General features: G+C 37.6%; 1 protein-coding gene across 12 annotated transcripts in view; it reads left to right on the plus strand.

Moving 5' to 3' along the window:
- PKP4 (plakophilin 4) overlaps positions 1 to 24,446 on the plus strand; it is a 231,383-nt gene that overhangs the window by 107,200 nt on the left and 99,737 nt on the right. For 11 of the 12 annotated variants that reach the window (XM_078070824.1, XM_078070823.1, XM_078070828.1 and 8 more), the window contains one exon: positions 20,618 to 20,730. The exons of the other annotated variant lie outside the window; for it this stretch is intronic. In XM_078070824.1, coding sequence (XP_077926950.1) covers positions 20,618 to 20,730 — 113 coding nt within the window. The remainder of the gene's footprint in view (positions 1 to 20,617; positions 20,731 to 24,446) is intronic. 12 annotated transcript variants of the gene reach the window in all.

Consider the following 24,446-nt stretch of genomic DNA (forward strand, 5'->3'; position numbering starts at 1 on the left):
CCTTTGATGGATTACCTAGACTCGTATTGTTTTTCAGAGATTATTATCTTCCCCTCTCCACCTTGAAATCAATTTCATTGCCACACTCTGTAGGTCATGGTGTGAGGCTGAAAGACAGTGATAAAGAGCACCAACTCTAGAGTCACACCTCTTAACTTCATGTCCCTTCTCTGCCACCTACCAGGTGTGTGACCTTAGACACTTACGACCTGCAATTCAAAAATGAGAATAATAATACATACCTCATGGGCTCATGGGGTGCTTGTAGAAATTATTAAATAAGGTGCTTAGCAGCACATAGAGACCATTCATTGGGTATTGGTTGTACTCACCATTTATAATATGCAGAGAAAGCATTAGTATAGTGTCTAGTTCATGGTAAATATCTTATAAATAATAGCCAATTATCCTAGTGTCATTATAACTCTTTAAAATGAATCTGTGCCAGATACAGTCTTATTAAAAACATAGGCCAAAATATAAGGGAATGGTTAAAATTTGATATAATTCTGTCATAGAAAATTTTAGTCACATGAATGAGATGGGATAGAGAGCCAGAAAACATCCAAGCCCATCTGTATACTGTCCTAGAGTTGCAAGGCTGCTGGGTCTGGAGTCATCAGCCCTGCAGCCTTTGCAATGAAAATGTCATGGTTCTTAAGTTAAATCCATCCAGCTAAGTATGTTCTGTTCTGAGACACTGTGTTCAAATCAACTTGTGTGTACTACTGAGAAAATGCTGATTTGCCAAATCATGTATTTTTACCTACTGTTTGATATTCTTTACGTTCATTACCCAGTGCTGTTATAATGTTCCATTTTAATTATACATACATTATTTTAAAAAAATAAGTGTCACAGATGTTGATTTAAGTTGATTATTTAGCTTTAGATTCAAGGAGAGCGAGGAATAGCCATAGCCTGTGGTGGTCCTCTCCATAGCCCTTTTATTCACTCTGCTGGTAGATTCAGGTTTCCTGAAGCAAATTGTGTTATCCTGTCTGTCCAGTGGGACCCAGTCTCCATATCCTTACTCAGATATGTGCAGGTAGGCATGGTCCTAGCACCTGAGGTTGATGGCACGCCCCTCTGAGGCAGGTGCAGACCAGCCTGCTGGCCTCTGCTTACCTGAGCCTAAGGCCCTGGGTAGGAGCATTGACCGAACCTAACAGTCTGCTGACCGTTTGCACTAAGCATTCAGTTCAGAGGAAGCATCCTCTTGCCATATCAACTTCTTGCTTTTAGAAGGAGAGAAGACAGCTAAAGAATTCAGCTTGATATTTTCATGTCTGTCCATTAGAGGTATGAGCTTTTGGCATGAAAAGTACTGGCCGAGGGGCACCTGGGTGGCTCCGGGGCTGGCTCCGCGTTCGGTAGGGAGGCTGTTTCCCTCTCCCTCTGTCCCTCCCCCAGCTCAAGCTCTTTCTCGGCGCTCTCTCTCTAAAATAAATAAATGAATCTTTGGAAGGGAGGGAGGGAGGGAGGAAGGAAGGTAGGAAGGAAGAAAGGAAGGAAGGAAGGAAATTACTGGCCAAGATATCCTTAGAAAAGAGGAAAACTACTGTTTGTTTGTTTTAACTTTTTTTAAAAGATTTTTTTATTTATTTGACAGAGAGAGACAGCGAGAGAGGGAACACAAGTAGGGGGAGTAGGAGAGGGAGAAGCAGGCTTCCCGCTGAGCAGGGAGCCGGATGTGGGGCTCGTGGGGCTTGATCCCAGGACCCTGGTATCATGACCCGAGCGGAAGACAAACGCTTAATGACTGAGCCACCCAGGCGCCCCTTAATTTTATTTTATTATGTTAATCACCATACATTACATCATCAGTTTTTGATGTAGTGTTCCATGATTCATGGTTTGCGTATAACACCCAGTGCTCCATGCAGAACGTGCCCTCTTTAATACCCATCACCAGGCTAACCCATCCCCCCATCCCCCTCCCCTCTAGAACCCTCAGTTTGTTTCTCAGAGTCCTGTTTTTAATGTTCCTAAAATAGACATAAGGAAGGAGTTCCTTTTTAAAAAGTTTGAGATTTAATTGACATAAAACATTATATTAGTTTCAGGTGTACAACATAATGATTCAGTATATGTATATATTGTTAAATGATCACCATAGTAAGTGTAGTTAAGGAATTTCTTAATGGGGTAAGATGATAGAAGATACTGAATAAAGGCTCTGTGCCTTAACTCACTATCTGAATATTAAAGAACAACTTAATATGTTTACCCACCATCCGCATACTGTTTTTTGGCATTGATATTTTGTTATCTTTAAGCTGGCTATATAAAGAAATTATGCATTTTAATTTTGTGAGAGTTGTGAGATCCCCTAAATTTGCTGAGGTTGCTTGTTCTGAAACTTAAGAAATCGAAAGTAGAGCATAGGATAGTAGCAAGAAGCAACCTCTCTTCTCTCAGTCATTTGTTATGAAAGGTGCTTCAGCCACTGCTTTCTTCTTATGATTTTATATATATAATATTGGATCCTCTTAAATGAAGATTAAGAGGAGAGAACAAAAAAATGACAAAGCAGAACTATTGAGAACAGAATACGATCAGATGATGAAAGAAAGATAAATTATTAACTGAGTGTTGTAATAACATTGTACAATGCCAACAGCTTAGTAAAAATGGAATCCAAGACATCTGTCTTTGGTCCAAATTACTTCATTTTTTCCTCTTCTTAGGAATTGAAAATATATTCCCAATTTTTTGGCAAATATTCCTCAGAGGAGAATATGGTACATTTTTGTAATGTATATTTTTACTTTATACAATGCCTAATTCTTTAAAAACAGCTTGACAGTTTACAGAGCCTTTAGCATCTTGTTCATATACTCACATCAGCTTCTATGTGATGTGGGTGTTATCCCCATTTAACAGATGCTTAAACTGGGGATTATAAATGTTAAAGTGATTTGTCTACTATTATACAGCTGGTAAGTGATAGAGCCTAGATTCAGATCTAGGTTGGACTCCAAACCCTATAATCCTTCCTTCTTTGTTTTAAATTCTAGGGTCTGGGATGGCCAAATCTGGCCCTCTACCTGTTTTTGTTTTTTTGTTTGTTTGTTTTGTTTTTTGTATAGCCTACAAGCAAAGAGGTTTTTTTACATTTTTTAGCAGTTTAAAAATAATCAGAAGAATATTTCATGACATTTGAAAATTAGATGAAATTCAAATTTCAGTGTCCATAAGTAAGAACAACCACACTCATTTTATGTTACTTTCTCTGGCTGCTGTCATACTACCAGGGCAGTGGTGGCTAGTTGTGACAGAAACATCGCTCACTGTCAGCAAAGCCTAGAATATTACTCTCTGCCCCCTTTTTTATTAAAGATTTATTTGAGAGAGCGTGAGAGAGGGGGGCGGAGTGGGGGGGGCAGAGAGAGCGAGCGAGAGAATCTTGAAGCACATTCCCCGCTGAGTGCGGAGCCCAATGCAGGGCTCCATCCCAGAACCGTGAGATCATGACCTGAACCGAAACCAAGAGTCAGATGCTCAAGCCACTGAGCCACCCATGCGCCCCTATCCGGCCCTTTATAGAAAACATTTGCCAACTCCTGCTCTAGGATATCAGTACCAAAATCTGTGATTAGAAGTTTTTTTTGGAACATGAAAATTCATGAAAGCTTTCACACACCTTAGGTCTTTTGATGGTACCAACAGCTAGTGAGGCAGATGGTGTTTGCCTTCTTGTACCAGGCAACCAGGAAATGGATGCCAAACCACATGGTCTCATCAGCACCACACAGCTTTTCATGTTCACTAGCTTTCTAGGTACATAATTTTATTTGGCATCTTAAAGTGGGGGGTTATTTTGACATTTCAGCTTGAATGTTATAATCCAATTTCTCATTGTCATGAAGAGAAACTTCATGTCAGAGTTTGTCCACTCTGCTCCTGGGGCCTCCACACAGACCTCCTGGGGCCGATTGTGAGATTCAGGCACTCATACTCTCTGCCTCTCCTTCCCTCTTCTTCCTCTCACTTCCTTTCTGCCCACCATAGTGCCTGTCACTTAGTAGGCACTCAGAGTTTAAACAAATGAATATTTAACCAAATCAGTCTTCTAATTACAGAAGAAAAAGCCGTAATACTGGTTTTATCCTTGTAGATAAAGCCTTTCACTACTGAATTTTGTGAAAGTTAATAGAATCTTGGACAGAAGAAACTAGTAAAAAAAAAAAAAATAGAAATGTGAATTTCAAGATACTTTTTGTTGCAGAATTTGGCTTAAATTGATGTAGAATTTTGGGTTTTTAAAAATATATAGAAGTAACCCAAGTATCAATCAACGATGAATTTATAAACAAAAGGTATTGGTATAAACATACAATAGAACATTTTCAGCCTTAAATAGAAAGGAAGTTCTGATGAATGCTGCAACAGATGAAACTTGAAAACATTGTTTTAAATGATATAAGCCAGTCACAAAAGGACAAATATTGTGTGACTCCACTTAAGTGAGATACCTAGAGTAGTCCAATTCATAGAGACAGAAAATGAATGTTGGTTGACGGGCTGGTTGGAGGGAAGAATTAGGAATTATTATTTAATAGGCACAGAGTTTCAGTTTGGGAAGACAAAAAAGTTCTGGATATGGATGGAGGTGGTAGTTGTCCAGCAGTGTGACTGTACTTACTGCCACTGAACTACACACTTAAAAATTGTTGAAATGATAATTTTATACTATCTGTATTTTATCACAATAAAAAAGACTGTAAATGTATATGTAAGTAATAACTATTTTAAAAAAACATTTTACTTAGAATACCTATCAATTATATAATACCATAAAACGACTATTTCAAACTATTAATATTTTTAGTTTATCAAATGAAAAATTTACCACTTGGTATATAGTACCTAAGTGATTTGGCCCGAAAATTATTTAAGATGTAAAGTTAAGTGTAGCATCCTCTTTCATGTTTTATTTCCAAAATTTATGTTGATATATACAATTTATAAGAAAAATTGTATAAATTTAATTTTATGGTTACACTGAGCATAAGTTGCTCTTTTCTTCCTTATTAGCAATTTATGGAAGAAAATTAATTAAAACCATAGAGCAAGCTGAGAAGCACCTTTCTCCCAGGCGCCCCTCTAAAGGTACCAATTCTTTATTAAAGAGTCCTGCGGAGTTTCAAGAGAAATATATATAGTGGAATCCATTAGATCAGTCAATTCATTATACATCATATATTTTCAAATAAGATAATACTGCTGTCATGTATTTCACGCCCTTCATGAAAACTAATTCTTAAAACATTGCCTTCTTTAATAGGTCAAAATTGGAACATTTAATTAATCGTGAAAATTAACGTCTTGGTGTGGTTTTACATGAATAGACAACTCTAATTCTATTTTATTTATACAAGTAATACCAAGTGAAAGCCCAAGCTAAGAGAAATTAAATATTCAAAAAAGTATAAAATTGAAAGTAAGCCATCCTACAAATGTAGGGTTCCCTTTCCCAACCATTAACACTTTCCCCAAAATTAAGTTTCTTGAGTATATGTCAAGAAAAAAATTTTCTGCATACTCTAGCAAAAAGTAAGTCTTTAGAAAAACAACTGCCTGGGGACGCCTGGGTGGCTCAGTCGTTAAGCGTCTGCCTTCGGCTCAGGTCATGATCCCAGGGTCCTGGGATTGAGCCCCGCATCAGGCTCCCTGCTTGGCGGGAGGCCTGCTTCTCCCTCTCCCACTCCCCCTGCTTGTGTTCCTTCACTCGCTGTCTCTCTCTGTCAAATAAATAAATAAATAATTTTTTAAAAAAGGAAAGAAAAAAGAAAAACAACTGCCTGGCTCTCCTTTCCTGAATAATCTTTCTTGGAGATTATTCCCCACATTAATGCATGTGGATTTACTTAAATCCTTTCTAGGATTGCATGCAGTCCTATTAATATAGATGTATGTAACATATTTAATCAATTCCTCATTGATGGATGTTAGATTGTTTCCAGTTTTATTTGGTTGGTTTTGTGTACTTTTCCAAGTATAGCCAGAGTTTCAGCCTTTGAACTGGTGGGCCAATGGGTAGCTACATTTTTTATTTTTTTAGATATTGTTAAATTACCCTCCAAGAGTTTGCACCCATTCACATTCTCACAGCACCTTTTCTCCATACCTTTACCAGTGCTGCACACTCTAAGTGTGCTAAGTCCTCTATTACTCATGGTTAGAATGGACCTTTATAGGTCATTAGAATATTATTGAACCCCGTAGAGTACTTTAATCTTCAAAAAAAGCAAAAATAACAGTTCTCCTCTCAGTCAGAATACTGTTTTCCAGGAATTAGACTATTCCTTAAACAGGATCTGTCCTGGTAGTATTCAAACAATACTTCATTTCTTTCTTGCTGCTGCTTTTTTTTTTTTTTAAGATTTATTTATTTATTTTAGAAAGAGAGAGTGGGCGGGGCAAGGGGAAAGGGAGAGAGTGAATCTTAAGCACACTCTATGCCGAGCGAGGAGCCTGACGCAGGACTTGATCCCACGACCCTGAGATCATGACCTGAGCCAAAATTAAGAGCAGGACGCTCAACCAACTGAGCCACCCAGTAGCCCCAATAATACTTCATTTCTTTAGCCTTCTTTTCTTTCTTAATTTTCTGAAATAGATTTTAATTCAAGAAGTCCCATGCCAGTTGTAAAAAGTGAAACAGTATAAATATAAAGATAAAAATGTAAATAGTATCTCCATCCCTTTCTCAGTCCTACCCTCCTGAAGTTACCAATTTTACTGACCTGCTACATTTCTATCACAATTTTCTCCATGCTCAGACCAACTCATGGAATATTTTTTATTGTATTATTTTTGTGTGTTTTAATCAGTTCTCCCAACTGATTTTTTCACTTAATCATGTATAGTGGTTTTTCTGAGGCAGCAGATAAAGGTTCAGCTTATTCTTTTTAATAACTAATTTTAGTCATTACATGTATGTAGTGTGGAGATTCCATAGTTTGTTAAAATATTGCCATGTAGATATACATTCAAATTGTTTCTAACAGTGCTGCACTTAATATTTCATATATGTGGTTGTTTTTATTTCTGTAGAGTAGATATCCAGAAGTAGAATTGCAAGGTCATGGGGAATATGTATTTTTCATTTTAATAGATGTTATCTGGTTGTTTTCCAAAAGGGTTGTAGCAAATCACACTAACATGAGTAGTAGGTGCAAGTACCTTTTTACCTGGCTTCTCCCCAGCTCTGGATGTTCCCACTTTTAAAATGTTTACTTATATGGGGCACCTGGGTGGCTCAGTGGGTTAGCCTCCAACTCTTGGTTTTGGCTCGGGTCATGATCTCATGGGTGGTGGGATCGAGCCCCCCCGTAGGGCTCTGTGCTCAGTGTGGAGTCTGCTTAAAGATTCTCTCCCTCTGCCCCCTCACCTCACTTGTGCATGCTCTTTCTCAAATAAATATATAAATGTTTTTTTTAAATGTTTGCTAATATGATGAAAATGACATCTCATTGTTATTTGATTTTCTTTCTCCTAATGAATGAAATTGAGCAGTTTTTTCCAATATTTTAATTAACATTTACATTTCATCTTCGGCCACTTGTTTTGTTTGATACCCTTTGCCTAATTATACTATGTTTTTGTAAAATTTGTTTATATGAGATTTTAAATACCTGTTATATATTAGAAATATCATTTCTCTTGTTTCTGGTCATTTGACTTTGTTCGCATGATGTTTTGGCATATGAAGTTTTATTTTTATGTAGTTAAATATTCCTATCTTATTCCTTATGATTTTGGGGTTGCTTGTCTTCTTATGGAGGTCTCTGTCATCCTAAGATTATATCCTAAGATTATAAACATATTCTCCTAGTTTATCTTTACATAATTGGGGGTTTTTCTACATTGATTATAGGATGTGGGGGGGGGGTGGCTGCGTGTGCACACACGTGCAGTTTGAGGTAGTAATCTAGCTTTGTTTTCTCTAATTATACCAGCAGTTCTTTTCTCATTGAATGAAATTCTACTTTTGTCATAATTAGGAAGTTGCCATATATACTAGCATCTGGCTCTTTAATTCTTATTACATTGCAGGGCTTTATTTGATTTGGGAAGAAAAGTTTTGAAACAGGAAAATCTATTACAGTTCTAAATATAACCTTCGGGAATAGAAAATGAGACAACCTCAATTTTTTCAGCTACCTGTAATGGAAGGAGCAAGAATATAGAATTCCACTCCTGTTCTTTACTTATTAATTACGTGACCTTGAGCAAGTCATTTATTTTGCCTCTCCCACCATAAGATTGCTCAACTCAGTAGTGGCCTGTACTTTTATAAGGATTAGAGAAAATAGATGTAGAGTGCCTGACCCATAGTTGGCATTCATTCAGCAGTACCTAGTATTATTATTAGTGTTACGATTTAACAAGAAATAAGGAAGTAAGATGTTTAGTATCAAATTGTACTGTTCAAACCCTAAGCAGGTTTATTTCTTCATGAGTATATATTATATACAAGAGAAAAAGAATTCTAAATGTGGTAATTTAATGATTCTTTCAGATAAATATATTAATCTGAACAATAAAAATAACATTCAAATCTGGTACGTTTTTTCCTAAAAACATGTCTCTTTTTTATCTTTTTTTCTAATGAGAGCCATAGACTTAACACAAGTAAAAAGCAACAGCATGTAACTTTGCTTTTTTAGGTAAGTGGGGGAAATACAGCTATTAAATAAGGGTAACAAAGAGTAAATGAAAATTGTTTTTATATCTAGCTAACCAGTGGAAGAAGCAGGGTGTCAGAGGACAAAGCAGGAGAGGCAGAGAAAGAGAGACCTGGCGTGTAGAAAGACAAAGAGGCACACTGTGAACCTGAAGACTGCAGTGGGCATGAGTCTGGACACAGCCATATTGAGATGGGACTCAGCCTATAGCTAGACATGCCCCAGTTCTGACCTGAGGCTTAAGTGTTCTTTGTAGGTTAGATATATCCTATGGTTATCAATAATACATTGATTTTCTTAACCTTATATCTCAAGAATCCCAGGACAAGTTATGGAGGTTTAGAAAGGAAAGATGATGTTAGCGGAGCCATACAGATAAAATGTAAAAATAAAAAGTTCAGAAGACAAAAAAAGTTGAATGCCTCTTACACCTCTTGAGCTGGATAACAAGCCTTCACAAGGAACCATTTAATTGGCTAGGGCCCAACCATTAAATGTACATTCTAGGGGCGCCTGGGTGGCTCAGTCGTTAAGCGTCTGCCTTCGGCTCAGGTCATGATCCCAGGGTCCTGGGATCGAGCCCCGCATCAGGCTCCCTGCTCTGCGGGAAGCCTGCTTCTCCCTCTCCCACTCCCCCTGCTTGTGTTCCCTCTCTCACTGTGTCTCTCTGTGTCAAAAAATAAATAAAATCTTTAAAAAAAAAAAAAAATACATTCTAATTCTACTAATTGCGCACACACTTTAGCCATAAAATATCTGCAAAACAGAAAGAACAACTATAAAATAAGCTTAGTAATTAAAAAAGTATCATCATAAGAAAAGATCTACCTGTGCTGGTTGGTATTTGTTTCCTTTTCCCATTACATTTCATTAAGTTACTAACCAAATCTTAAATTAATCATTTTTTGAATTAACCTTATTCCCTAGTGCTACTTATTAGACCTATTGAAGAAAGGAAGATTAAATTTAGCCTTTGTTTCTTTTACCATTTTTATGGGTTTTGCTATGCTTGCTATAACCAGTCCACATGGAGAAAGTGGAAGATTGGTCATTTATTTTTCTCAGTTTTCTATTTCCGTAAATAATGATTTATTTGCATTATTATCATCTACTGTGCAGTCAGTTAACTCTCAAATAAGCATCTAACATTACGTGATACGCATCACTGATCTTACTAATTTTGAAATATTTATGTACTAGAAAACCAGATAAATTGTTAATGTTAAGTTATTATTTTTCATAATTTCTTAATGAACTTTAAAGTAATGGCTAATAAAATTTTCAAGGTATTACATTTTAAGGAAAACTTTCCTTGTGTTTTTGACATTAATTCTGCCAAATAACTTACCTTGTTGGAAAAATGACAAGTTATTGTCCCGTGCAACAGACACTGGCTCTAGGTATCCATTTCCCATGTGGTCACCCTTCCTCAATATGCATTTTACTACTAGGATTTCTCTAAGTATAAATAATTTTAAGCAGTAGTAAAACCTCAACTAATAGAAGACAACTAGAATTATTTATATTTACAAGTACACACACACATATATATTCTGCTTTTTAGGAGAGAAAATAAATGGAAATAAAAGAAGGCATTCCTAGTTCAGCAACTTAAAATGTCTGTCAGTTGGTGGGCAGGTTTTTAAAAATGGTGTGCCGCCCCTGGGAAACTCCTCATTTTCTGAAAGCCAGGGTATGAAGCCTGAGAGATCAGAGAATTCAGAAGGTAGAAGTAGATATAAGCAATTGTGGGATGGGGAGAAGTAAGCAGTGGCATAAGATAAGCATATTAATGGCAATAAATCACAGTGTCACTGAAATGCGCACATTATTTATTTTAAAAAATAAAACCTTAATTTGCCCATGTCACCATGAATAATAGGAAATTTCTGATAGAGCTAATTTGTTGGGACACCTGGGTGGCTCAATCAGTTAAGCATCTGCCTTTGGCTCAGGTCATGTCCCCAGGGTCCTGGGATCGAGTCCCGCATCGGGCTCCTTATCCATCGGGGAGCCTGCTTCTCCCTCTGCCTGCTGCTCCCACCTACTTGTGCTCGCTCTCACTCTCTCTCTCTCTTGCAAATAAGTAAATAAAATCTTAAAAAAAAAAACAAACTAGTTTGTTAAAAGAGCAGTCAACAAAATTATGGGAAACCCGGGTTCTAGTCCCCGCTCTGCCCTCACATATCCATCCCTATGACTTTAAATAAAAGTAGAACATTATTTTGTACCATTGATTACCTACATTGTAAGGATATGATCATTATCATATCCGAAATGCTTTAAGAGCCTAAAAAAGGATCAACCATAATATATTATGGCTGTCTCTGGTACAAATACTCAGGAATCAGTTAGTTTAAAAATTTATGCAATCAGTTATAAATACAAATCAAATGTGCTGTATACAATTCACCCTGAGTGAATTAGGGTTTTCTTGTTTTGTTTTTGCAGGGAGCTAGAGGGATACTGAGATTAATGAAATAGATTCCACTCTTCTTCAAGAAGAATCCAGCTTGGTATTGAGTACATGTAATGGGCCAAGCACTTTGCCCAAGGGCTAGATAAAGGTTTGTGGGCATTCATGGCAGGGTAATATTTCAGGGTTATGGAACAACATGAGAAAAAGCTTTGAGTGGTATGTATAAAAAACCATAAATAGTTCAGTCTAGGTGCATGAGAGAGAGTGACAGCAAAACATTTTTGTTTTGTATTTGGCTGAGGTCGGGAGTGGGAGGGCACACTACCTTGGGTCTTAAAATACAGCTGAGTTGACTTCATAAATTCTATTATGGGTGGGGTAGGAAGGTTATGGTGCACAATGGTTAACACTGTGGAATTAGGAGTCAGGCTCATTTGATTTCAGATCCTGGTTTTGAATGACCTGAGGCAAGTCAGCCCTCTATGGAATGAGGGTAACCCTGACTACTTTGCTGGCTGAATGGGGAGTTAACCAAGTAGTGCATTTAAAGCACTTAGCAGAGAGCCTGGAGCCCAGACAGCTCTCAGTATAAGATAGAGATTATTAATGATTAGAATTGTGCTTTCAACAGATATAGCTAGGAAAAATGTGAAAAGCAGAGGCAAGGCCTTTGACCACCATGGTGGGGGGAAGACAGAGAGGGGTTACTGCATTAGTCCAAAGTTAATGTGAGCCTGAATTAGGGGGAATGGCAGGAATGGTGGGGAAGGGAATGGACTCAACCCATGTTAGAAAGGTGGAGTGACAGCATTTAGGAAAGCATTTACCATGAGAAGTATGGGGAGTAAGAGAAAGGAAGGAAATGGTAAAAACACTTATGGTTTGAGCCTGTGTGAGAGGAGAAGGGTGTAGGACACTGGTCCTTGAAGTTCTGCGTGCATGAGAATCTCCTGGAGGACTTGTTCAAGCACAGGTGGCTGGGCCCTACCCCTTCTGATTCAAAGAAGTTTCCAGGTAGTATTGATGCTAATGCTGCTGGTTCAAGGTACACACTTTGAGAACCACTGCAGTAGAGAAAAAACACAGGAGGCAGGGGAGGTATAGCAGAATGGAGGACACATCTTCAGGTACAGCCACTTAGCCAAACATTGAATCTGACTAGAGATAGTGAATTTGTATATCACCAGTGTGTATGGACCTGTGTGATGGTCACATTGCCAGGTGAGAGATTGAAGAGCCAATGACAGTGAGTTAGCATTAAGGCGACAGTTTTTTTAAAAGCCATCAGTGGTGCTATAAAAAATGCTTGGACTTTTACCTGTTTACCTTGATGTTCTCATCTGCACCTGGTTCTAGGCAAAAAGCTTTCCTTGTGTGTTTTAATGTAAACTTCCCTTCCTTTATTTTGACTTCTAGTAAAGGAGCTTTGGTGACAGTGTTACAGATATGAGCCTGAGCTTTAGAATAAAAATTTAGAGGTAAACTTCGCTGTTTTCTCTCTGCTTCACTAAAACTGAAGGATAAGATATCGAAGCTAGAACCTGGTATAATCTTGTGTGATTTGGGAGGATAAAACAATAAAGATCTTACTGTTGCTCATCCTTGTTGGAATGTTAGCTAGTATAACAAAAAATCAGATGGGTAATTATATCTTGTATTTTTCTTTTATCTTAAACAAGATCTATAATGTAAGAAGCAATGGGCATAATAGAAGGCATAGTCCAGCAGAGGTGTCCTAATCAGATGTACCCTTCATATTTTCAGAGTGGGATGAGGTCAGCAGTTTCCATTTGAATGTTAACCCTTTGTGGTGCCCTGCCTTTTGTAAATATTCTGTCTGGACAAAAGTAATTAAAATTTTGTGTTCCAGTGTATAAAATTCATTACTTCAAGATAAAATTTATTACAATAAATGAGCTTTATTTTTCAGTATTGCCTAAGTTGTGTTCTGCAAGATGGTATTGTTTTCTTGAGACGTTAATAGTTGTTCCTTGAAAAAGAAAAAATGTGCTTAGTCTCAGTAAATCAAAGAATCGCTAGGTTATACAAAGGTAAGCTGATTTCCTATTGGTAAACTTCTCAGAACTTTTAATATGCTAGTGTTGCCATGAATCTCCAAGATTTGGAATCTTCTGGGCAGCATTTCCCAAACCTTGTTGACCTGGAACCCCTTCCTTTCAGGGCATATTTTATGAGACACTGATGTTCTCATAACACAGTTTGAGAAAGGCAGTGTTAGTTGTTTAAGTCTTTTTAATTTTGAATTTCCTTTTAACAAAGGGAATTAGCCAGTACAAGGGATATCATGTCCATCTCCCTTGTACTGACTAATTCTCTTTGTTAATAATAATTAATTATGCACGAATTAGGGACTGCCAAGTAGACCTTCTAATGATTTGTCAGTTATTAAACTGTGAAAGAAAGTCAGGACATTTAATCTCCTCTACCTTCCTGACTAGTTATTTGGAGGCTGAGAAGTTCAAGGATCCTTTGAAAATGTGGCTCCTTTGCTTTTAGTACCAGCCTAGATTAAAGAACAGCATTTAGGATGTTTTTGAGGATTTCTTATTTGTTCTTAAATAATCATTTTTAAAATAGTTCCCTAGGCCTAGCTCAAGATCCTCAAAGGTATGATCATGACCATAATTTGCTCATATTTTGAAGATGAGAAAGAGGAAAAAAATGCTCTAGTATATCCTGAGAGCAGGACCTATCCAGCACAAACCTATGTACTTTAAAAATCTAACATATTATTTGGTGATAATTAATCTCTTAGTGATATAAAACTTTCTTTCAGCATACCAAGGCAGAAAAGTAAATTATTTTTTGGAAGATTTTTAAGCAAAAATGATTGAAATAAAAATGCTTTCTTGCTTCACCACTGATTGCACCACATAATGACCATGTCCGTTTTCTTCTTTCAGTATAACCAGTACTCAGTACTTCCTGCTGAGATTTATAGGCATGGAAAGGCATGTTGACCCGTGGTGTGTTGTACATGTTCTGCTGATGTGAAATGATTTTTAGTACACAGATGCACCTCTTTAAAAATTTTTGTGTATTTTAATTTATATTAAGAAAATTATAAAAAGCTTTAGAAACCAGGATTTTAATTATTTTAATATCCAAGACACTGTGTTTTCAAAACGAGTCAATTTAAAGAAAAATATTTGGCAAAAGATAGTATAGGTCAAAGGGGAAGGAAGCAGAGATTGAGGAGTCCTGAGATCAAGATGCTTTCTGATGAGAAACATTTGAGCCTTAAACTGAGAGGAAACACTGAAGAGTCAGGAAAGAGAAGCAAAATCCTGGAGGAGGCCAGAGGGTGTGGAGAGGCTAGCCGTAGACAGGAAGGGGCCACTCCCTCCACTAAGTCTGGAAGAGAACAGAAGATTAGTTGAGTGTGGGGACAGGAAGGAAGTTGGGGTATCATCACTCATGGCCTGCTATGATGCCCACTGCTCTTTCTTAAGTGTCATCATCACAGCAGTAATAACTATGGTAGCTGCTCCTGAAGCAGTAAATCAGAATAACTAGAAGAAAATAGATAATAGTGATGCAAGTGGGCAACTGTAGTTGGACTGCATGGGCCGCAAAGCACGATGAGCTTTTGCACATATTTAGAAGAATAATGGTTTTTATCAGTTAAGGAAAAAAGAACACGACATACTAACATCAGGAATGTAAGAGGGAATGTGATTCCAGATCCTACCTGGCATGACGACAATGAGGAATATTATAAACAATTTTATGCTAATAAGTAGAGAGAGTGAGGAGGCAGGACTTTTTGGTACTTTAGGTATGGCCTGTGAAGAATGTATAGTCTTTACCAGAGAGAAAGGGGCAGAAAAAGCAATATTTTCAGGAAACTACATTTCACTTAAAACCTTTTGAGTCTTCTTAGTAACCCAGCGGTGGAGAATATTCTGAGTAAATAATGAAGAGTTTATAAGGAGAGAATTTGCAAACTGGAGTGAGGCTTCCATAGGGCAGAGTTGAAAAGGGTCAGGAGATAATGTCACTACTGGCCATCAGTGAGGACTTAAGAAGGGTTTGAGAGAGACTAGGAGGCCACAGGAGAATAAGCTATGCCCTGTTTTCAGTGCCAACAGCCGTGTCCTTGAAGCTAAGGTGGAGCTCTTCCTGCTTATTAAAGAAGATGAGAGTGGAAGTACCTAATGCTAAAAGCTTCCTGGGGCTTCTGGAAACCAGAAGAAGTAGACAATAGCCTCGTGACTAAATGTGCAGGATCCACAGTGTTTGTTTGAAAGGAACACTGAATCACCAATTCAAGGCCTCATTGAGGACTGAAGTGCCTGGAAGTTTAGGTAAAGAAAGGTAAACCTAAATAAGAAGGGAATAAGACAGAGATTTCACTGCCAGTGAGCAGCAGGAACAGGTGGATATGTATGATAAAGAACTAACTAGAAGTCTCAGAAACGGAAAATATTGTCATTGGAAAACAAGTAAAATCTCAGGGCACATAGAGAAATAGTGAGTTGAAAATAATACTGAGAAATTTCCCCCTGAATATACTTCAGAGTAGCTAAGAGAAAATATGAAAAATCTATTAAGACTCTAATTTCTGACATACCCTAGCCATTCCTTTCCCTGAAGGAAACTAAATATGCTGAGTAAAATGTTTTGCATTGTTTTTTGTTTTTTGTTTTTTAAAGCAGGGCTAAGCTGGAAAGTAAAGAATTCACAGAAACCAAAACTGAAATGAAAGTGGGAATCTTAAACTAAGTAAGCAGTAAGTAAACCTGGCTTTCACCTTGAAGGTACCTGCCAAACCTAGGTGATCTTGAGCATGCCATTTGGCAGCGACATGCTACCTGCCATTTGAGGGCTGCCCAAGGTGGGGAGTCTACCAGGAGATCCCTTGCCCAAAGCTAAAATTTTACAAAACTGCATTAGTGTAAGGGTAATAAGAAACTTGCCCCACAGAAGAGGACAAGTCTGGGTGCTGGAAATAGGGAAACATTCTCACACGTGTGAGAATTTAGGATACCTATGATTTTCAAAAATCTAAATGACCAATAAACATGAAAAGATGTCGGTTATCAGGGAAATACAAATTAAAACAAATGCATGATAGCTTCCCATATTTATCAGATTACCAAAAAAGGAAGTGGGGATTTAAGCCCCCAAATGCAAATTGATGTCCATGAGAATGTGAAGAAACTGGAACTCTGTCATATTTTGCTGACTGGAATATAAATTGGTACAACTGCTTGGGAAAATAATTGTGACAGTCATTATCCAGTAAAGATGTGCATTACCTTCAGCCCAGCAATTCCATTTCTAGGTCCCTACTGTGGAAGAGTCAGGCACACGTGCACAAGTACAAGGATGCTTATGTGGCAGCAGGCTTATAACTGCACACAATTGGAAACAACCCAAGGATTCATCATGTTGAGAACATATAAATACATTGCGCTCTAGCTGTGCCATAGAATACTGCTGAGAAAGGAAAATAAATGAGTTCTGTTCTACTGATACTGATATATCTCAAAATCATAATTAAAGCAGTCTGCACAAGTCTGCACAGTATTACCACTGATGTAAGTTATGTGAACATGCAAGACAATACTATAAGTCATCTATGGATCTGGAAATATGGAGTAGTAATTATAAAATATTCACATGAATATTAAACACCAAATTCAGGTTAATGGTTTCTTCTGAAGAGGGAGCAAGAGAAATAGGATCCATGAGAGAGAAACTAGGGTGTTTCAATATATCTGTAATATTTTATTTCTCAAAAAACCTGAAGCAAATGTAGCAAAACATTAAGATTTGCTATATCTGGGTCAGTTTCTCCAAAGCTCATTGTGTTATTGTCCATACTTTTTCTGTGCATTCGAAGTATCTCATGGTATTTAAAAATCAAGAGAGAAAATTTCTCTCTTTATATAAAAGGAGGCCAAAAAACAGTACTTAGGTTGGGTGAGGTGGAATTTTGGGTGCAGAGTATTTATTACAGATAGACACTTGTGGAGGAGAGGGGAAGGAAAAGCAGGATTGAGTAGAGGAAAAGTTCAAACACTCTGCAGGCTGGCCCAGCCCACAGGGAGCTCTGGAGCAAATCTGGGCCCTGCCTTTGTACACCTACCTCAATCAGTGGCTGGCTGCAACCTGCCCAGAGGGCATGCCCTTGAGCCAGGCGGTTCTCTGCAGCTGAGGCACCCCTGAGGTGGCTGATAACTGGGCAGCAAGTCCTTCCTTGGGCTTCCTGCCCAGCTCTGTCCACCATATAAAGCATGAAAATGACGTTTTTTTTCTTCTGTTCTTTTGGCTCACTGTCAGAGAATATTTATCAGTGTATTTTCCTGAGAGAGATGAGGTAAGCATAAAAAAAAGCTTTCAAACACATGTGAACAGACTCCATTTTATAGCATATTAGTAGCCTTGACTTTCTCTCTAAGTTTGTTTATGGTCTTGTATGCCAGAATTTAAGAGGAAATTGTCATATGCTAAATCATTGGCAAATCTTTTAACATTATTTTCCTTGTCTTCGCAAAGGAGAACAAATATAGGGTCCCCTTATAATTTAGATGCCCAGTTTTGGATGCTGATTTAAGGATTAGCCTTTACAATGTAAGGTTAAACCAGAGTGTATGGTAAAATATAAATTTTAAATTTATAGGTGGTATCTCTGTGTAATCATCTTAATGAGTGTTATTTTAGAAACGATTAGGTGTGTTTTTGTATGACCATGTAATACTGTCTTCCTCATCAGGCAGTCTAAGAAGCTGGTAGAGACAGATTTGTCAAATATTTATATCCTGCTCACCCATCTTGGTGCTGGTCCCATATGGGTGTTCCAGTTATGTTTTGTAGGTGTAATATTTATGATTTTGCAACAAAGTATACATATGTTTTCCTTATAAATATTCACAGGTATTAGGTAACCTTTACAAATTCCCTGCTTTATATCTTCCTGATATTCTGCTTTCAGTGCTTTAATGACATCCTGCTTATGAGAAGTGTGGGCAAATAATGGGCAGAATTATTTTGATAAAAGTAGCTGGTGATGTTCAATATTTTAGGTCCATGGCCAGTAGTGATATAATGCGGACTTTACTCAGTCTGTATAAATGTTGAAGTAATTACCCAATTTTTAAATGAAAAATGTAGCTACATCATGGGTACATTGATTCTCCTAGCAACTCGACTGCTATCAATGGTTTCTATAGGTGCTTCAGTCAAGATTTCTAGTTGTAAGAAACAGAGACTGACATGGCTAGTTATGTAGAAAAAGGCATTATTAAGCAAGTATTTGTGAATTCCCACATTTGTAGCAAGGGCTGGAGAACAAGCTTTGAGGTTCAACTTCCAGAAACACCACAAAATTGGGTAGATAAAGAAACCACCAACGCTGCCACTAAGCGTCAACATAGCAGTTTGTGTGGAGGTCATTTCTGTATTAGGAACTTAACCCTGATGCCTGTTGCAGGGATTGCAGCAAGAAGGTGAAAGAAAATAAGCTTCGTGTTTTCTGATGTCAGAGTCTTAGTTTTAGCACCTGAGTCACAGTCTGACGTCTTCTTGGCAGAGCCAGTCACCGTATCTCTGCTTCTGAGGGAAGGAATTATGGGACAGTAAGTTCCAACTTCTGCCTTCAAGTGGGAAATTTCCCAACCATTCCCTTAAAAGAATGCTCAAAATGTCATAGGCAGCCACCAACATGATAAAAATCCACTGAAATGGAATTTTTTTGTATGAATGAAAATTTTTTTCTGTTCTAATTTGAAACATACTTTAATCCTTCCGTGGTAACTTTTGGCCATCCCCAAATGAAGAAAACACAGCAGCCCTCCATCCCTAGTAGCCACTGAACTCAGAACACAAAGGTAATGTGATGGCTCTGAGAATATTTTTGTATTCACAGATGGTCCTTTTCTGGCCCAACTTGATACAAGCAGCCAGTCTTCTGGGATAAGAGTGTATAACAAACAGTTGAGTAAAATAATTGAAAGAATGGAAGTGTGTCACAAGAAATTGGATGTTGTTTAAGGGCAAAGTAAGACCAAATGTGAGATAAGCATAAAACTATTTGCCCTTAAAATCAGTTATCTTAGCCTGATACTGAATGTTGTACAGTTATTATCTCTCTGGTCTTTCGTTGCTAAACATTTATTAAGAACAGAGGTCTAGGAAATGTTCAGCAGAGGTAGGAAGCGTCCCACTTTGATCATATTGTACAACATTTTTGAGCCAAGTATTATTCATTCAGGCCATGCCCTATATACCCACACAAGCTGGACTCATTAGAAAAGTATTCTCAGTATCAGAAAGCAGTAAGGAGTTCAGGGACTGTATCTTAAAAATTATTCTAAGAATAGTTTGGAGAATTTACAAAGCCTGCGCTGTCAGTAATAGCATGTTTGCCTGATTCCACAGGGAGCTAATACACTTCAATTAAATTGTTCTAAGTTTTTGCATGGCAAACAAATATGTATATATTGTCATAAATAATTTTTAAGGTAGTTTTATTTCTGATTAGTTTCTAGGTTTAGGGTTCATAGACTGGTATTTTGAACTAGCGGTCATTGTCCAATTAAACTACTTACAGTTCGGCATTTGCTTTGAATAGACTTGCAAGGAGATAATATGGCACAGGGGAGCTTGAGGTGTTATTTGTGGCTTAAAGCCTTTGGAGTATACTTGATTTGATCTATAGATGTTTTATAGCATAGCATCCTTCCTATTAATTAGAATCTTGTCAAGGTAACAATGAGATAAGTACAAATGAAGTTAAAGCATCTTCTCCTTTGATAGAACTTCCTTGCTTTCGTAATGCGGCATACAATGAATAAGATCATTTCTTTAAACAATCTTCCCAGCTTTTAAATACAATTTTAAATTCTATATTATGGCTCAGACTTTATTTTTTTCTTCCCTTCACACAGTGACACATGAACAATGAACATGTTATTTCTTAACAATAGAAAAAATTTCATTGCTTATATTGTAGATAAACATAGCAAGACTTTTTCTGTAGAGTTGGAATGATTTATTTTTCCTTAATTAAAGGCTCTGTATCAAACATGATAAAGTGATGCTCATCATGGGAATTTACATTTTTTCAGTACAGTATGAAGGATAAAAAAAATTAGCTCTTAAGGCTGTAGAGCTTACATTGGTTGGTGGGCACCTGATGTGGACACATCAAGGACTCTGCAGACCTTACATTTAATAGAGCACTGTAGCAGAAGTACTGTTTGCAAACCTCAATTAGAAGAACAGACAGAAAAGCAAATAAATATCTACGTTTCCCATTCCAAACAAAGCTAATATTCTAGTGCCTTTCAGTTTGAAAAAAGTACAAATCAGTAGGTTACGTAGGCCCACAATTCCACCCAAAACTTTTTAATTTCACGAAGCCACACTAGATATAGTGCTATGTTATGGGTATGTTCCTGTGTTTCCTGTGACATGCATTCACATATATATCTGTCTTGGCGCCTTATATGCCTTTTATTTCCTTGAATCACAGGAGCTTCAGTTTCAACGACTCACCCGAGAACTGGAAGTGGAAAGGCAGATTGTTGCCAGTCAGCTAGAGAGATGTAGGCTTGGAGCAGAATCCCCAAGTATCGCCAGCACCAGGTACAGGGCCAACGGCTCTATCTTTTTACATGCCTTCAAGTTCCGTGCCTTATTAAGTTGTCCTGCATGCAGCAAATGATTCTCTTAGTGTTGTCATTATTAACTTGCCTTTCTGAATTGGACACCCAAACTGTCAATTTATTCTAATTTGGGAAGCCTCTTGCAATATTGATTATCCTTCAGTCCTGTGCTTGAAGTGTTTTATATGGCATTGGTAAGTTTCTGTACGCTACCTTTAAAAGTTTGATTTCTCATATGTAGACACAGTTAATGGATGTTTTTCACAGTTAATTACTAATTATTTGGCAAAGCTAATTGACTTTGAAAACCTGATATTGATTTTTTTTAACTAAGAAATATTTCTAAATGATAACATTTAAGTAGCTTTTAAAAATGTCTTCAGTTGACCTTGAGTTTTTCTAGAACTCTGTAAAACTACCATACAAAATAATTACTAGATGAAATAATTTAGTGTATTCACATAATAAATTGAAAACCAATATATTACTGAAAAAGTTGTAACAGTTAAAATGAAGTTAAAATGAAGTAATTACATGTATGAACATGAACATCTTTGCAAAACAGACTTCTGAGTGAAAACCACAAATTGTAGAAGAATAGATGTAGGAGGATATCACTATGAACATATTAAAAGTGTATGCAGCAGCACTATATAATATTTAAGCAGTGTTCTATATTGTTCATGGATGTATGTATGTGTAGTAAAAGTATAAAAAATATTTTGGAATGACACCAGTTTAAGATAGTGGTACCTCTAGGAAGGAAGGGAGGAGGAAGCTATCAGAAATTAGACCTTAGCCAAATCTATAACATGTTATTTAAAATTTGACATCTAGAGCAAACATGACACAATAGTAACGTTTGTCTAAATGAGGAGGGTGGTTGATATGTGCATGGCTCTTAGATTATTTTCTGTACCGTAAGTTTTAAAATATTAAATAATTTTAAGGTTACATAGTTGAATTAGCTAATTCCATAGGTTTGTTTAAAATGTTAGTAAAAATACATGTTATAATATTTACTCTGAGTGATTTTGGTGTTTTGTCTCTTGATCTCAGTGCCTAGTGTGGTGTGTGGCATGTCACTGGGCTCCATCAGTGACTTTTGGGTGAATGAATGGATTCTGCAGAAGGGGAAGTTGGGTTGACCAGAGAAAGGGGGAAAGCATGCACAGAGGTATATAGGATTCCCCACTGTGTTTGTATTGGAGCACCAAGGATGTGTCCTAAAAGGGCCTAATGACTTATGAGGTTGGAAGGGTAAAGCTGGCATCTGATTGGAGAACTGGGAACCAAGGTGATGATAAGTAACCTTCATTAGGTCTTAAAGGAGACCTGTTGAAAGTTGTTTTGGGGGGCGCCTGGGTGGCTCATTCGTTAAGCATCTGCCTTCGGCTCCGGTCATGATCCCGGGGTCCTGGGATTGAGCCCCACATCAGGCTCCCTGTTCCGCGGGAAGCCTGCTTCTCCCGCTCCCACTCCCCCTGCTTGTGTTCCCTCTCTCGCTGTGTCTCTGTCAAATAAATAAATAAAATCTTAAGAAAAAAAAAAAAAGGAAAGTTGTTTTTGGAGGTAGTTGTCCTGGTAGTGTAGTGCATAGGTCAGAATGAAAAGAGACCAGGCAGCAGGCCAGGAAATCTATTATGGAATCTTAGGGTTATGAGAAAGGCTGGTTTTGACATTCAGTGAGCACTGATTAGAATCATAAATGATCCATTTTGATTGTCCTACTCACATCTCACATTGGATTCTCATGTATTCTTGATGCCCCCAACATAATGCTAACCCTTCCTTACAGCCTTCCCCAAGTTTCTCTGTGAAGATGATCTCTCTTCATCTGAGCTCATAGCTGTTTGTGCCTTTGTCAACTCTCTATGAGGTGGTAAGGCCCACCCCACCCCCACAGCCCTGGGACAGTGCCTGGTGCTCAGCAGGCAGGCATCCAGATGCATGCTCATTGGACGAATCATGAACCTCAGCAAAGCCTCATGTGTTTTAAGCTTATCAAGTAAGGGTGCTCCACCATGAGGTTATCTACTTGGCACCTGTGGGTTGCTGCCCGTCCTTTCTCATATCTACCCTCTTTCAGTGTGCTTTTCGGTGGGCCGCAAGAAGACCATTGACACACTTACTGTGCTCTGTGACCACCCGCTTTCCACACTAGCAAGGAGCCCGTTAGAAAGCAATGTCAGTGAAGGGGGCATAGGTTTTTGTCACTTGAGAGACCCCTCTGTGTCTTCCAGTCTCCACCAACTGTCACTCTCAGAACAAGAATATAAAGATAAAGAAAAACAGAAATTAGCCCTCAGACCCAAGGCCTCTTTCTTGTCAGCCATTGCTGATGTGCTCAAAGGAAATTAAAAGTGGGACCACTGCTTATGGCCATGAAGCTTCCTTTGGATTCAGGTCGTTCTTACATGAATTGAGTTTAGCCAGCAAAACAGGGGATTTGATAACTAGTTATCTTTCATATTGTTTTATTTAGATCCTGCGCCAGAGTTGGTAAGGTGACCTGTAAGATTTTCTTAGGTTTCCTAGTCCAAAGATGGTGTTATAATAACGCAAAGGGAAATGAAAAGTATATTTTTCTTTACTTTTTCTGTTGTTCAAAGCATTTGCTGTTATTGGCCTTACCCTGTGAGTAAGGAGGCGGCAGTGGCGTGAGGTCTTACTTAGTAAAGGATTCTTGTGCTGAGTGATACACCATGGAGCCCTCTCCCGAAGGAGTGGCTCTGAAACTGAGCAGCTTGGTTCCCTCACACTTGTAGTACCAGTGATGAGTTTTTAACCCTTGCCATGAGATGTTCTCATTTTCTAGGTGGAGACACTGAGCCTCTCCTTATTTTTATTTAGGAACAGTGCCCTGAAAAGTGAACTGCCATTGGCAGTTTATTTGTGGTATGCCTTGTTGCGAACTTAAAAAACAGAAATCATTAAAAATCATTTTAAAATCTTAATGATTAATTGCTTAGTTTCTTTATTAATGCCTCCTTGGAAATCTAGTTCTAAACAAGGTTAATAACCCCATTTCTGATACAATTTCTCATTTGCTTTATTTACTCCAAATAACCCAAGCAATATCAACATATAATGATCCTTAATCTGGAATTGATGGTGCTTATATCCTAAGATGATAATGTTAAGCCAAAAATAATCATTGTGACTTCAAAAAGCCTGAAAGTGAGTTATGAGATTAGTTAATAGAGAAGTTACAGCCTGTCTGCTTTGTGCCAAGTATACTGTAGTTACTACCTATGTATTTAATATTTCCCCTCATTGAAGGTAGGCTATGGAAATACTTAATAAGGAAACTACAGCTTTTCTCCATTTATAATGACTACAGTATAGTTCTTTATATATTTAATATTCACTTCATTTAAAGTGGGCTATGGGATCAGTTGATAGAGAAGACACCACTTTTCTTCATTTGTTTTGAGTATAGTATATATTTAATATTTTTAATATTTATATATTTAATATTTTGCCTCATTCCAAAAGTTTTTGAAACATCTTTTAAAAATACAAAACTCAAAAATGGAGCGAGGAAATGAGAGCACATGGAAGATAATGATTAGAAAAATAAGATGAAACCAAGGTAAAATAGTATAAACATGTATGTTGCTAACATTCCCTGCATTTGCTAAAAGTAGGGAGCCACTTTGGCTCTAAGTGACCTAGTACCCATCCTAAAGAGAG

Source organism: Halichoerus grypus, chromosome 4, assembly GCF_964656455.1.
Source record: "Halichoerus grypus chromosome 4, mHalGry1.hap1.1, whole genome shotgun sequence".
Classification (NCBI taxonomy): Eukaryota; Metazoa; Chordata; class Mammalia; order Carnivora; family Phocidae; genus Halichoerus; species Halichoerus grypus.